The 15,779-nt window shown below is 42.9% G+C and overlaps 1 protein-coding gene across 3 annotated transcripts in view; it reads left to right on the top strand.

Moving 5' to 3' along the window:
- CES5A (carboxylesterase 5A) overlaps positions 1–15,270 on the top strand; it is a 121,735-nt gene extending 106,465 nt beyond the window's left edge. The window contains exons 8-13 of one of the 3 annotated variants that reach the window (XM_025370849.1): positions 504–644; positions 3,756–3,824; positions 8,384–8,531; positions 11,590–11,739; positions 14,585–14,657; positions 14,743–15,270. In XM_025370849.1, coding sequence (XP_025226634.1) covers positions 504–644; positions 3,756–3,824; positions 8,384–8,531; positions 11,590–11,739; positions 14,585–14,657; positions 14,743–14,992 — 831 coding nt within the window. In that variant the 3' untranslated portion in view covers positions 14,993–15,270. The remainder of the gene's footprint in view (positions 1–503; positions 645–3,755; positions 3,825–8,383; positions 8,532–11,589; positions 11,740–14,584; positions 14,658–14,742) is intronic. The other 2 variants (XM_025370852.1, XM_025370851.1) reach the window with 2 other exon arrangements.
- The last annotated feature ends 509 nt before the right edge of the window (positions 15,271–15,779 follow it).

Below are 15,779 nucleotides of genomic sequence, written 5' to 3'. Positions count from 1 at the left end.
AAGGCACATCTTACATGGTGGTGGGCAAAAAAAAAAAAAAAAAAAAAAAGCTTGTGCATGGGAGCTCGCTTTATAAAACCATCAGATATCGTGAGATTTATTCACTGTCATGCAAATAGCATGGGAAAGACCTGCCCCATGATTCAATTACCTCTTACTGGGTCCCTCCCACAACATGTGGGAATTATGGGAGCTGTAATGTGAGATTTGGGTGGGGACACAGCCAAACCATGTCACAAGCCACTGTTTTTCTTGGTAGATATTATTATTATTCCCATTTAGCAGATGAGAAAATAAGACACAGACAAGTTTAGCCCCCTGGCCCAAGTACATGGCAGAGCTGCCAGGGACTGATATATTGAGCTGGGCCCGTAGTGTTTGTTTTTACTTTTTAAGTGCATTTAACCAGTGCTAGACTGGGTTGGCTTTGCTTGGCCAGGATTTGGGACAGCAGATTTTGTGAACAGAAATAGTTGATGATTTTTTTTCCTTCCTTATTACAGAAAGCAAAGTCTTTCACTCGAGTGGTTGATGGTGCTTTCTTTCCTAATGAGCCTCTAGATCTATTGTCTCAGAAAGCATTTAAAGCAATTCCTTCCATCATCGGAGTCAATAACCATGAGTGTGGCTTCCTGCTGCCTATGGTAAGAATTCTGGTTGTCCATACTGCCACTCTCTCAAACCATGATGCAGCTCTTGGCTTCAACAGTTGGGCATTTCCACAGATGACAGCAAGTGTTGTAAATGCTGAAGTCCACTAGCCAAGCACACAGTGATCACCTTTCCTCTCTCTGAAAGAGGGCAAGTGAGGACCAGTCAAATCACAACAAGTGTCTGCCTTCCTCCTCATGTGATGAGGTTTAGGGTGGAAGAAACAACTATATAAAAAGGAAAGAGGGGATGGGTCCATTTCGTCTTTGTTCAGACAATGTTATAAATGATCGTTTCCAAAAAATGCAGTTACCACTTCAGAGCTGGCATTCAGATAGGTTTGAAAAACTTCAGTCCTTTAAACTGTTCATGTCCAGCCTTGGTTCTGGCATTTGACATCCGAGAATGCTAAGGTTGTATAAGTTGCAAAATTGTTAAATCATTTTATTTATTCAACAAGTATGTACTGAGCATTTATTAGAGGCTTATAAAAACTGAGCATATGAGCTTTCTGGGAGCTTACACTCTGGTGGGGAGAGACAGATGAGACATGAGGTTGAGAAGACAATTTCAGAGAGTGATAGATGCTATGAAGGACACAAGTGGGGAGAGAATGTATCTTTAGGGAGGTTAACAGGTGGTCAGGAAAGGCTCTTCTAGGGAGAGATTGTTGAGCTGAGGCCCAGGTGCTGGGAAAGACCCATGATTTTTTTGATTCCGTGGCTTAGCAAGACTCTATTCATTGGAAATAAACTTTTCATCTGTGGAAGAGTGGAGAGTTCAAATTCCTAATACTGTTGAAGCTCATTTATATAGATTGTCCTCCTCATTTTAAGCTGGACAAAATAGGGTTAAAAAATAAAGAGAATCAGATTACAAAGCCAGTTGGTGGCTGTCTGGAACCAGAGTCCCAGTTCATTGAGTTGTGAAAGCATGTTCTGCCATTATTAATTTGACCTCCAGGGCAATGTTTTGAAGTAGGACTAGGAATTTTTGTTCTCACATTGCAGACGAGGCCACTGAATCACAGTTCATGGCTTAAGTAAGGCATTTCAGTGATTTCTGGGTGTGTGTTAGAAAGAAGAAGGTAGGTGCTAGTGATGACAACCAGCACTGTAACTACTGCAACCAGTTCCCCAGTGCCTTCCAGTGCCAAGCACAGGCCATCCAAGCAACAACTTGAAAACAGGCATGATTTTCCCTATTTTAAAGAAACTGAGGATCAGAGCAGCTAAAGCAGCTTTCCAACATCTCCCGGCTAGTAAGGAGACAGTGGTGTATAATTTTCATGTGTTTAGGCTCTGCCTTTTAAATTAAATTAAATTTAATTTTTGAGTCAGAGTCTTCCTCTGTTGCCGAGGCTGGAATGCAGTGGTGTGATCTTGGCTCACTGCAACTTCCACCTCCTGTCTTCAAGGGATTCTTCTGCCTCAGCCTACTGAGTAGCTGGATTACAGGCACCTACAACCATGCCCAGCTAATTTTTTTTTTTTTTTTTTGGTATTTTCAGTAGAGACTGGGTTTCACCATGTTGGCCAGGTTGGTTTCCAACTCCTGACCTCAGCACTTTGGGAGACCACCTGTTTCAGCCTCCCAAAGTGCTGGGATTACAGGCATGGGGTGGTGCCCAGCCTAGGCTCTGCCTTTAAATGCTGAGTTCTCTGCTTACCTGCTGTGTGATACTAGGGGAGTTGCCCACCCTCTCTGAGCTTCTCCTACTTCATTTGTGAAATAGGGCTAATCTTAGCACCTGCATCACAGGTATACATCAAGCAACCTGGCATACTGTCAGTGCTCAGTAAATGCTAGATATTGGAGTTATTCAAGTAACAGAATTTGCAGAGCTCAAAAGCCTGTGTGGGTGCTCAAATTCCATGTGAATTTGCCTTTAAACCCATTGCTAGCTGTTAGAGACCACAGGAAATCCCTGAGAAACAAATCCCAGCTCCTTAATGTACAGAGAAGGTTTTTGTAGTTAAAATATGCTTGTGGGTAATTTAAATGACTTGAGGGTTCCCTGAGATTCCAGGAGACAGGTACGGCCCTAGTATTCATTTAAGTATCTGCCGTAGTGATTCATTACCCCAAGATTTTCAGCAGAAAACATACCAAGAAAATTCATTTGCCACGTGGATAGTGTTTCTGATGCCTCACGTTTTAAAGCTGTGATTTTGCCAGAAAATGGTAATTTAAGAAATAATCACATGAAGTGCTTACTACGTACCAAGTATCATTGTAAGAGCTTTACAATTATCAACTCGCTCAGTTCTCATCACCACCCTCGCAGGAGGTACTTGCTGCAAACTCCACCTTACAGATCAGGAGCCTGAGGCAGGAAGAGTTGAGTCCCTTGCCAAGTTTTCAGGTGGTGAGGGCAGTGCAGGGAGCCTGTGTTTTCAGCCACCAGCCTCACTGCCACTGCCTGACCTCCCACTGTGTCTTCTCAGAGGCCCCACCCACAAAGGTCTTGAGAAGGAGAACAACAAACACCAGTTTGGAAATTTTCTGGCTTCTCTTTGAACTTGATGTCCAAGCCAAGTTGGGGCCTCTTAGGCAGTCAGGGCTGCCATAATAAAATACCGTAGACTGGGAGGCTTAAACCACAGATATTTATGTTCTCACAGTTCTAGGGACTGGAAGTCCAAGATCAAGGTGCTGATATCGCTTTGTGTGTCTAAACTTTCTTTTCTCATAAGGACATCAGCCAGATTGGATTAGAGCCCACTCTAACAGCTGCATTTTAACATAATCACCCCTTTAAAAGTACTATCTCCAAATAGTTGCATTCTGAAATGCAGGGGGTTAAGGCTTCAATGTGTGAATTTTGAGGGGGCCACAATTTAGCCCATAATGGGAGCCTTCTCACAAGGTAACCACTCAGGCCCCACAAGGCTGCAGGTGGAATGACAGGGAACAGCTGCCTTTTATCAAAAGTGAGAAGAAATTAACTATCTGACCTGAGGCCACTTCCACAAGTGGCTGCCTGGGCTCGAGGGCTCCTTACCCAGCTTCTCCTGTGAAAGTTGGCTGCCCATGCCCTCAGGGAGATGGGTTTACCTTCTGATGACCAGATGGCTTACAGAGGGCACTGCTTCTCTCCACAGAAGGAGGCACCTGAGATCCTCAGTGGCTCCAACAAGTCCCTTGCCCTCCATCTGATACAAAACATCCTGGTAAGTAACTTGGGAGGCTGCAGTACTCCAGAGACACATGCACTTAACAGATAGCCCTGGGTCACACTCAGCGGGAGAGGCCAGGGGCACAGACACTCCTCACTCACTCAGTCATTCAATAGACCTTTACTAAGCACAGGTGTATTAGTCCACTCTTGCACTGCTATTAAGAAATACCTGAGACTGGGTAATTTATACAGAAAAGAGGCTTAATTAGCTTATGGTGCTGCAGGCTGTACAGGAAGCATGATGCTGGCGTTTGCTCAGCTTCTCGGGAAGCCTCAGGAAACTTACAATCTTGGTGGAAGACAAAGGGGAAGAAAGCACGTCTTACATGGTCAGAGCAGGAGGAAGGAGAGAGGAATGAGGTACCATACACTTTTAAACAACCAAATCTCATGAGAGTTCTATCATGAGAATAGCACCAAAGGAATGGTGCTAACCATTCATGAGAAACCACCCATACGATCCAATCATCTCCCATCAGGCCCCGTCTCCAGCATTAGGGATTACAATTCAACATGAGATTTGGTGGGGGACACAGGTCCAAACTATATCAATAGGTCCATAAACCCAATCCACAATCCCCAACCTGGAAGAGCTCCAAAAACCCAGAGGCTTTTTGTAACCCACCCAGTAGCGGAACCGGACCTCAACTGATTTGTGGCTATCAGTCATTTTTGTTCCCACACATTTATTCATGTTATTTATCCCACTATTCAGATGTTTCTCCATGGATGCATTAATGTGGGTTTTGGGGTGTTGCCCCCACCCCGAGCCTGTGTCATAACACGCAGCATGGGTGCTGCATTATCTACCTACAGTCTGAAAAGCTCTGAATGCCGAAACACACACAGGACTAGGGACCTGTATTCACCACACATCAGCCGGGCATCAGGCCAGGCTTTGGCAAGACCAGTCATTTACTCATTCATTCACTCATTTATTGTTCCATCACTCATTCATTCGTTCACTGCACAAACTTAGCAGTATCTGGTCTTACTCTAGACACTAGGATATAGAGATGGATTGTTTTCCTTCCTTTCTTTTCTCCTTTTTCCATCTTCCTCTTTTTCCATAAACGTTTATTCAGTGTGGACTCAGTGCCAATATTCATTTTGTTCACTTGTCCATGGAACACATGTTTAGTGAGAGTCCACATGCCCCTGCATTCCCTGGGCACTGGGATGCAATATGGGGTGGACGGAGATGACAAGACACTTCAATACAGTACACACGAAGCACAGCAATGTCCAAGGCTCTGTGGTGCACACAGAAGGGGACAGCCAGCTGTCTTGGGGAGAAGCGTTATGGAAGATTAATGGAGCTTGTCTGGTGATGGAATGGGTGGGTGGATAAACTGGGAAGAACCAAGAGTACCAGCTGGGAGCAGAGGGTGTGAAGAGATCAGCTGAGGGTTGGCTGCAGCAGGAGAGAATGCTTTCATCTGTTGTAAGCTATGTAATGAGCATACACTTCGTCCTAAAGACTGAGAACAGAAGGAAGAAGGACATGATTTGATTTCTATTTCAGGAAAAGCCCTCTGAAACTGGGCACGGTGGCTCACACCTGTAATCCCAACACTTTGGGAGGCCAAGGCAGGAGGATTGTTTGAGCCCAGAAGTTCAAGAATAGCCTGGGCTACACAGGGAGACCTTGTCTCTACAAAAAGTAAAAAAAATTAGGCAGGCCTGGTGGTATGCATTTGTGGTGCCAGCTACTTGGGAGGCCAAGCAGGAGGATTGTTGAGCCTGGGAGTTTGAGGCTGCAGGATCTCACCACTGTACTCTAGCCTGGCAACAGAGTGAGAGACTCTGTCTCAAAAAGAAAAAAAAAAAAAAAAGAAGAAGGAAAACAGAAAGAAACACTACAGGCGGAGATCCCTCAGGCCCCCCCGGTGGAGGGATGTTTGACGAGTTGCAGCTGTCTGATGATGAATTGGGACTAAGGTTTGAGAGATATTGATGTTATAAATCATACAGTGGAATTCTCAGGTGGACTGGAGATGGCCTCATGGAGAAGATGCTCATTGATCTGAGCCTTAGGGGAGGGGAACAACTGAGCAGAACGACATTTCAAGTACAGTGGGAAGTAGGTTGTGTGGGAAAGTGCAAGAGGAATGGAAGGGCACATGTTTCTCCTAGGCACGGTAGCATGCTAGGGGCTGATTTTTAAACAGTAAGTAGTTCTCTGATGCAGAAGGCATAGCCTTACCCCAGAACCCTAGGACTTTGCACTCTGACTGTCCTATGGGGACTCACCTGAGACTCCACACAGCATCTATACCCACCTTGGACACCTCCAGCACTATGGGTTCTGCTGGTTATATGGCCAAAGAGGCCAGGCCCTTACACCATAAACTGGACCTACTGCAGAGGCCTCCCTTGCTCTGGCCTGATTAAAAACCACCAGCCTCCTGAGGACCCGATAAACGAGTCTGAGCAGCATTCTCCAATGTGGTGTACACTGCCTCGCCTCCAGATTCCAAAGAAACCCATCAAGGGCTGTGGCTGCTGTCTTAGTGGTACGGGTTTGAGCTGCAACAGCTTTCCAGCATTTCCTACAGCACCAGATCCCTGAATCTTCATGGAATTTACCATGCACTCTTTGCCATTAGTGCCTGGGGGAAGTTGAGAGGGAGAAGCCTGGGAGGCAGGCTGTTGCCAGGTCAGAGAAGCATCGAATGTCCTATTAAGGCACTCAGCAATGGGGCCTGGGGGAACCAACAGGACTGAATACCTACTCTGGGCCAAGCAGCATACTTCTCTCTTCACATCTCATATAATCCTCTACATCCCTACAGATGAGGAAACTGAGGCTCCAAGAGACCAACTAGCTTAGGTAAGATAATAGCTAAGGGCTGGAGGCAGTGCTGGTACCAGGAGCAGGGCTGATTTCATGGATGTTCTGCCTGTGTAGTCACAGAGGACCCTGTTGCTCAGAAGGGTCCTACATTTGGTTCAATGCTCCATTGTCACCATCTTGAAATTCTGAATGATTTTTTCAACAAGGAGTTTATGTTTTTAGTTTGCACTGAGCTCCACAGATGATGCAGCCAGTTCTGCCCAGCAGTGACTCATTCTGAGACATGAGAGAGAAAGGCCTGTGGTCAGGAGCATGGGATTTGGATGCAAATAGACTTGTGAAAGAATCATGGTTCTTCCAGTTGGGCCCAACCACTTCACCTCTCTAAGCCTCACTTTCTTAATCTGTGAAACGGGGCTAGTTTTGATACTTGCATCATAGGTTGCTGTGTGGATTAAATAAAGCAATGTGGGTAAAGCATTCAGAATCATACCTGCACAGGTGAGTGTTTAACGTGTTGGCCACTGTGGTTGATCTGGATCTCCTATGACTAAGATTTTTTTTTTTTAATTTATTTATTATTATTATTATTATTTTTATTTTTATTTATTTTTTTTTTTTTGTGAGACGGAGTCTCGCTCTGTCGCCCGGGCTGGAGTGCAGTGGCCGGATCTCAGCTCACTGCAAGCTCCGCCTCCCGGGTTTACGCCATTCTCCTGCCTCAGCCTCCCAAGTAACTGGGACTACAGGCGCCCGCCATCTCGCCCAGCTAGTTTTTTGTATTTTTTAGTAGAGACGGGGTTTCACCGTGTTAGTCAGGATGGTCTCGATCTTCTGACCTCGTGATCCACCCGTCTCGGCCTCCCAAAGTGCTGGGATTACAGGCTTGAGCCACCGCGCCCGGCCTATTTATTATTATTATACTTTAAGTTGTAGGGTACATGTGCATAACGTGCAGGTTTGTTACATATGTATACTTGTGCCATGTTGGTCTGCTGCACCCATCAACTCGTCATTTGCATCAGGTATAACTCCCAATGCAATCCCTCCCCTCTCCCCCCTCCCCATGATAGGCCCCGGTGTGTGATGTTCCCCTTCCTGAGTCCAAGTGATCTCATTGTTCAGTTCCCACCTATGAGTGAGAACATGCGGTGTTTGGTTTTCTGTTCTTGTGATAGTTTGCTAAGAATGATGGTTTCCAGCTGCATCCATGTCCCTACAAAGGACGCAAACTCATCCTTTTTTATGGCTGCATAGTATTCCATGGTGTATATGTGCCACATTTTCTTAATCCAATCTGTCACTGATGGACATTTGGGTTGATTCCAAGTCTTTGCTATTGTGAATAGTGCTGCAATAAACATACGTGTGCATGTGTCTTTATAGCAGCATAATTTATAATCCTTTGGGTATATCCCCAGTAATGGGATGGCTGGGTCATATGGTACATCTAGTTCTAGATCCTTGAGGAATCGCCATACTGTTTTCCATAATGGTTGAACTAGTTTACAATCCCACCAACAGTGTAAAAGTGTTCCTATTTCTCCACATCCTCTCCAGCACCTGTTGTTTCCTGACTTTTTAATGATCGCCATTCTAACTGGTGTGAGATGGTATCTCATTGTGGTTTTGATTTGCATTTCTCTGATGGCCAGTGATGATGAGCATTTTTTCATATGTCTGTTGGCTGTATGAATGTCTTCTTTTGAGAAATGTCTGTTCATATCCTTTGCCCACTTGATTTTTTTTTACAGCACATCCCGCCTCAGTATTTGTACCTTGTGGCTAATGAATACTTCCATGACAAGCACTCCCTGACTGAAATCCGAGACAGTCTTCTGGACTTGCTTGGAGATGTGTTCTTTGTGGTCCCTGCACTGATCACAGCTCGATATCACCGAGGTGAGTCTCTGGGCACCCCACTCCAGGACCACAGCCCAGCGAGGCTGGTGGCCACGGTGATCCATGTTGTCTACTGACTGGCTGCCTCCTCTGCCTCTGTTCCTTCACAGAGAGGGTGTCTGTGTCTGGATGGGAACATGCCATGGGGACCTGTGTCATTCACCTGCCTTTCAGAGTTTGGGAATGTTGATCAGTTGTTTCTGTTTCTTCCCCTTCTTCAGGACCATGTAGGAAATTCTCATCTCCCTATAATTTTCTGGGCGCTGTCCCCCAGGATTTTTTCTTTCTAGAAATGTCTTCCCCAACATCTTAGCCATACATAGTAATGGAACAAACATTTTAGCTATAAGGAGTAATGGATTCCTAAAGTAATAGACTTTAATTCAACTATTTTAAAGGCAGACAAATACTCCACTCCGTAACATTAGATTCCACATTCTTCTCAAGTGCACATGCAACATCCTCCAGAATCAACCATATGTTAGGCCATCAAACAAATCCCAATAAATGTAAAAGGATGGAAATCATGCAGAGTATCTTCTTCAACCACAAGGGAATGAAATTAGAAATCAATAACAAAAGGAAATCTGGAAAATTTGTAAATATTTATAAATGAAATGGCATACTCTTTTTTACATTTTAAAAATTGTAAATATGCTTAATAAAAAATTTCCCATTTTAACCATTTTAAGTGTATAGTTCAATGGTATTAAGTACATTCATATTGTTGTACAACCATCACCGCTATACATCTTCAGAACGTTTTTATCATCCCAAACTGAAAATCAGTACCTATTAAAAATAACTCCCCACTCCTCTTTTCCCCAGACCTCAATAACCACCATTCTACTTTCTGTCTCTATGATTGACGTTTTAGTTACTTTAGTGACTTTAGTTACTCAATGTAAATAGAATCATTCAGTATTTGTCCTTTTGTTTGGCTTATTTCACATAGCATAAGGTCTCAGGATTCCTATATGCTGTACTATACATCAGAATTTCCTCCTTTTTTAAGGCTGAATAATGTTCCATTGTATGTATATATCACATTTTGTTTATCCATTTATTCATTAATGGACATTTGCATTGTTTCCACCTTTCGGCTATTGTGCAATGAACAATTGGCTATTGGCTACAATTGGCTATTGACTATAATGCTGCAATTAATATAGTTGTAGAAATATCTGTTCAAGTCCCTGTTTTCAGTTATCTGGGGTATATGGCAGAGGTAGAATTGCTGGATCATATGTAATTCTATGTTTAATTTTTTTGAAGAACTGTCATGTTGCTTTCCACTGTGTCTGAACCGTTTTACATTCCTACCAGCAATGCACAAGGGTTACAATTTCTCGACATCTTGACCAACATTTGTTATTTTCTGTTGTTGTTTTTTAAATAATGACTATTCTAATGGGTTTGAGGTAGTATCTCATTATGGTTTTCATTTGCATTTTCCCAATTATTAGAGATGTTGAGCATCTTTTCATGTGCTTATTGGATGTTTGTATATATGTTTTTAGAGAAATGTCTGTTTAAGACCTTTGCTCATTTTTTAATTGAATTGTTTTTTGTTGTTGGGTTTTAAGAGTTCCATATATATATATATATAGTAGAAATTAATCCCTTATGAGATATTATGAGATATATGACTTGCGAATATTTTCTCCCATTCTGTGGGTTGCCTTCTTACTCTGTTGATAATGCACCAAAGTTGCACAGTAGTTTTTAATTTTGATGAAATATAATTCATCCACTTTTTATTGTTGATTGTGCTTTTGGTGTCGTATCTAAGAATCCACGGCGAAATTCAAGGGTGTGGAAATTAACCACTATATTTTCATATAAAGGTTTACAGTTTTAGTTTTAAATATAGGTCTTTGATCCATTTTGAGTTAGTTTTTCTATATAGTATGAGGGAAAAATCTACCTTTATTCTTTTGCATGTGTTATATACTAGGGTGGCTATAATTTTTTTAAAAAAGAAAAGGAATAAGAACAAGTGTGATGGGTATAGAGAAACCAAAACTCTCATACACGGCTGTTGGAAACATAAAACAGTGCAGCCCCTGTGGAAAAATGTTGTGGCTGTTGCTCAAAAAGTTAAACATAGTTTCCATATAACCTAGCAAATCCAGTCCTAGGGGTATACTCTACAAAATTGTATGTGAATGTTCATAGCACCCTTGTTCATTATAGGCCAAAATGGTAACAACCCAAGTGTTCATCAACTGATGAATCAATAAACAAAATTCAGTATATACTTACAATGGACTATCAGTTTGCCATAAAAAGAAATGAAATATGAATACATGCTACAACACAGATGAGCCTTGGAAACATTATGCTAAGTGTAAGAAGTCAGGCACAAAGGGCCACATGTTGTATGATCTCACTTATACGAAATGTTCAGATTAGGCAAATCCATAGGGACAGAAAGTAGAACTGTGTAGTGACTGCGAAATGGGTCTGAGGTTTCTGTTTGGGGTGATGAAAATGTTCTGGACCTAAATAGTGGTGATAGTTGCACAACATCCTAAATGTACTAAAAACCGCTGAATTATATACTTTCAAATAGTTAAAGTGGCAGATTTCACTTATGTACATTTACCTTAAAAATATTGTTAGGAAAATGAGAAGGCAGACCACAGACTGGGAGAAAATATTCATAATACAATTATTTGACAAAATCATCATATCCAGATACAAGAACCCTTACAATTCAGTAATGAAAAGAAAGTATTTTCCAAGAATGGGTAAAAGACTTGAACTTTGAGAGAAAGTCCCAACGAGGTAGATCTTGGTTGAATATGGAGGACGTTTTTTGAGAAGCAGAACTGCTGCCTTCTCAGACGTGAGCTCTTCATCACCAGGGATATAAGCACTGCTGTAACAGGAAATTCCAGCCTCAGATGAGGAAAGGGGAAGTGAGGCTGGCTTAGGTAGCCTCTTGTCTCTGAGCTGTCCCACCCCTTGGTCTATACATTGATAGATGGGGACACAGAGCCAGCCCCCTGCTCCACGCTGCATGCGTGTCTGACTTTCCCTGACCTTTGTTCAGATGCTGGTGCACCTGTCTACTTCTATGAGTTTCGGCACCGGCCCCAGTGCTTTGAAGACACGAAGCCAGCTTTTGTCAAAGCCGACCACGCTGATGAAGTCCGCTTTGTGTTCGGTGGTGCCTTTCTGAAGGGTGACATTGTTATGTTCGGTAAGGGACTGGCCACTCCCCACAGTTCACATGAAGCCCCCTGCTTACCCCACCACTATGCAAGAGCCCGGAGGACTTCAGGGTTGGCATTTAATCACCTCTGTGGTTTACAGGCGGATGCAACCTTTCTCTGGAAAATGCCCTCACTTCCATTTTTAGAAGCCAAGATGAAAAAGCACCGTGACAGTTGCTTGATGAGGGCTTCTCTTTGTACTGAAACCTACAGGTGTGGCCACTTCAGAGTGCTCAAGCAATCTAAATAATTTAAAAAAAAAAAAAATATATATATATATATTAGAACCATTTTCTTCCTTTTCTTTGACCACGGGTCTTACCCTCCCTCCCCTTCCCAGAAATCCCATGAGGCCACAATCTGAGGCTTTAAGAGGCAAGGACCATGTTTTACATAATTCCAGCTCCAAGTGGTCTGCACCCCGATAAGCTCATGTAAAGGCTTGTGAACTGTTACTTGTGATGTTAACTCATTTATTCTTAAATTTATGACATATTTGGTGCCTAAAATAAACCAATCAGATGAGGTTATCAATAGAAAAAATTTGCCGGGAAAATTACACACAGGAGCTATCACTAAACTATTTAGTTAGAAACATTACACAATGCAGGCTCTTAACTTATTCACATTGGCCTCCTGACAAAGAGGACGGAACATTCCATATAGAGTGTGTTTGTGCACTGCGGTTTATTCATTACTTCAGTTTTTCATCCTCATCTTACAACACAGATAATAAAGAACTTCCTCCTAGGTTGTCATAAGGACTAAATAAAATAAGCCCCATAAAGTAAGAGTGAATAGCTAATAAATGTCACTGTTATTTCTCAGCAACCATTCCTGAGCCCATCCTGTGTAATGGCACAGGGACTCCCTAAACTGGAAAAAGTGAACAACGTATGTATCAAAAGGTGAAATTCCCTGATGTCTAAAGAGCTCCTAAAATTCGTAAGAAAAGAATAACCTAATTGAAAACTGGGTAACAGATACAAACAGACAGTTCGTGGAAAAGAAAACATAAGTGCCTTCTAGACATATGAACATCCGCTCAACCTCCCTCATAACAAGAAAACTGCAGACCATCCTTAGCAAGGAATTATTCTTCATCAATCAAGGTTGAAAAAAACAAAACACTTAAAATAATGTATTCTAGCAGGTGTGAAAAACAATTTTATACATTAATAGAGAAATCTATCAACATTTAAATGCATGTAAGGCCGGGCGTGGTGGCTCACACCTGTAATCCCAGCACTTTGGGAGTCTGAAGCGGGAGGATTGCTTGAGTCCAGCAGTTCCAGAACATTTTGGGCAACATAGTAATACCCCCTCTCTACAAAAAAAAAAAAATAATAATAAACACAATTAGCCAGGCATGGTGGCACACACCTGTAGTCCCAGCTACTCAGGAGGCTGAGGTGGGAGGATCACTTGAGCCCAAGAGTTTGAGGTTACAGTGAGCTATGATCATGGCCCTGAACTCTAGTCTGGGCAACAGAGTGAGACTCCTGTCTCAAAAATTGTTTTTATTTTATAAAATAAAAAAATGCATGTAGTCTTAGCCAGGTGTGGTGGCTCATGCCTATAATGCCATCACTTTGGGAGGCTGAGGCAGGAAGAATTGCTTGAGCCCAGGAGGTGGAAGCTGCAGTGAGCTATGATGGTGCCACTGCACTCCAGTCTGGGTGACAGAGTGTGACTCCATCTTTATAAAACTAAATAACGTAGATTAAAATGCATGTAGTTTTTAGCCTGTCAATTCTACTTCTAGAGTTTTTGTGTAAGTATACTTCCACATGTGCAAAATATATATGCACACTAAAATACTGCTTTTACCAGCAAAAGATCGGAAACATGACACTACATTATATATTTATATATAATTGCATGTAAATATGTATTTACATATTACATGTTCATAGAACAACAAATGGCAGTTTGATAAGTGACAAGTCCTATATATGAGATCAATTTTAATAAAAAGAGCAATATGTAGAATACGTGTCGAGTCTCCTGCCAGATGTGTAGAAAGGTGTCCGTTTATACCCTGGTACCTGCAGAGCCTGTCTTTGGGAAGGTGCCTCTGAGGCTCGTCACTGGGTGTCTGCAGGGAAGAGATGAAAGGGAAACATTTTCATTGGATATTAGATGCTCTTTCTGCATTTTGGATTTTCTACTTTTTAAATAAAGAAATACAAAAATTAATTGTAAAAATGTGTGTTCAAGGACAGAGGCAGAGGAAGAGAGAGAAAGAAAAGAGAGGAAAGAGAGAAGCAAGAGAGAGGGAAGACAGGGAGAGAAGGAACAGAGAGACAGGGAAGAAAGACAGAAGGAGAGAGAGAGGGAGAGAGAAGGAAGAGAGAGGGAAGAAAGAGAGAGGGGAGAGAGAGAAGAAAAAGAAGGAAGAGAGATGGAAGACAGAGATGGGGAGAGAGAAGGAAGAGAGGATGGAGAGATGGAAGACAGAGATGGAGAGAGAGAAGGAAGAGAGGATGGAGGGAAGGAAGAGAGAGAGAGGGGAAAACAGAGACAGAGAGAGGGAGCAAGCTTGTCTGTGTCCCCAGGGAACCTGCAGCATCATGGGACTGGCTGCAGGAACATGGGGTGGACAGGGAAGATGTGTGTTCAGCTTCCACCATTCGGAAGCCACAATTCCTTGGGCAGGTGCCCATTGCTCTGAGCTTTAGTATCTGCATGTGTAAAATGGGTACAGTGACTTGGTAGGCTTGTAAGGTTCCAGTGGGAGGAGGGGTGTGAAAGGGATTCATCAAATACAAGGCACCCCGGGCTTTCCCAGCCTCACCGAGAGCAGCAGCATTTTGTAATTATCTCCTTCAGAAGGAGCCACGGAGGAGGAGAAGTTGCTGAGCCGGAAGATGATGAAATACTGGGCTACCTTTGCTCGAACTGGGTATGTAAACTTCCCAGTCTCCCCCATGCCAAGGTCTGGGGTGTGAGGAGGAAAATCTCACTCCTGTTTCTGCTCTCCCTTCCAGGAATCCCAATGGGGACAACCTGCCTCTGTGGCCAGCCTATAATCTGACCGAGCAGTACCTGCAGCTGGACTTGAACATGAGCCTCGGACAGAGACTCAAAGAACCACGGGTGGAGTTTTGGACCAGCACCATCCCCCTGATCCTGTCTGCCTCCGACACGCTCCATAGTCCTCTTTCCTTCTTAATTTTCCTCTCTCTCCTCCAGCCTTTCTTTTTCTCTTGTGTTCCTTGGGAAGTTATCTTTCCGTGATTTTGGTTTCCCTTCTCCTCCTCCAATTTTTCCCCGCAATCATTAGCTTCTTTCCAAGTTCAGCTGCTTTCTATGGGGATCTTTGCAGAACAAGCTGCTTTTGCTGATATTTTACGGACTTAGGAATGATCCTTATGGAATTCTTTTCAACATCAAAAAGTGCAATTTGTCTTGGAAGGCAACACGATTTCTTCAATAAATTTGGAAAAGAACAGACCTATTAGTTGTCATAATAATGATTTTATAACTCATATGAAATAAAATCAGAATGTAAAATATGGATAAGGGGGCAGAATTTAATTCTGTGCTGATAACACTCCCCCTGCCCCCAGCACCCACTTTCTATCAGAGAAGATGTCTGTGAATGTTATCCAAAATGTGAGTCCACCACCCCAACCCATCGCGGCTTCAGCCACAAGCCAAATATGGATGTCTTGTACATCATAGGTTTGAGCTGGGTCTCTTCTGTGGCTCAGAGAGACGTGTGGGTGACGGGGTATCCTCAGCCATGGAAAGCTAACGTCATCCAAAATAAAAAAACCTAGAAGTCAAATTCTAGGCATCAAGGGTCAGATCAGCAATGTCAAGAAGAAATGAAGCTTCTGTGATGGGGTCAAGATGAATCTATCATTCAATAAATCCACACTGGCTGGGTGTGGTGGCTCACGGCTATAATCCCAGCACTTTGGGAGGCTGAGGTGGGTGGATCACTTAAGGTCAGGAGTTCAAGACCAGCTCGGCCAACACGGTGAAACCCCATCTCTACTAAATAATACAAAAATTGGCT

The sequence above is a fragment of the Theropithecus gelada genome, chromosome 20 (genome assembly GCF_003255815.1).
Source record: "Theropithecus gelada isolate Dixy chromosome 20, Tgel_1.0, whole genome shotgun sequence".
NCBI lineage: Eukaryota > Metazoa > Chordata > Mammalia > Primates > Cercopithecidae > Theropithecus > Theropithecus gelada.
The sequence above is the reverse complement of the archived record's forward strand: the minus strand, read 5'-3'. Positions and strand labels throughout refer to the sequence as shown.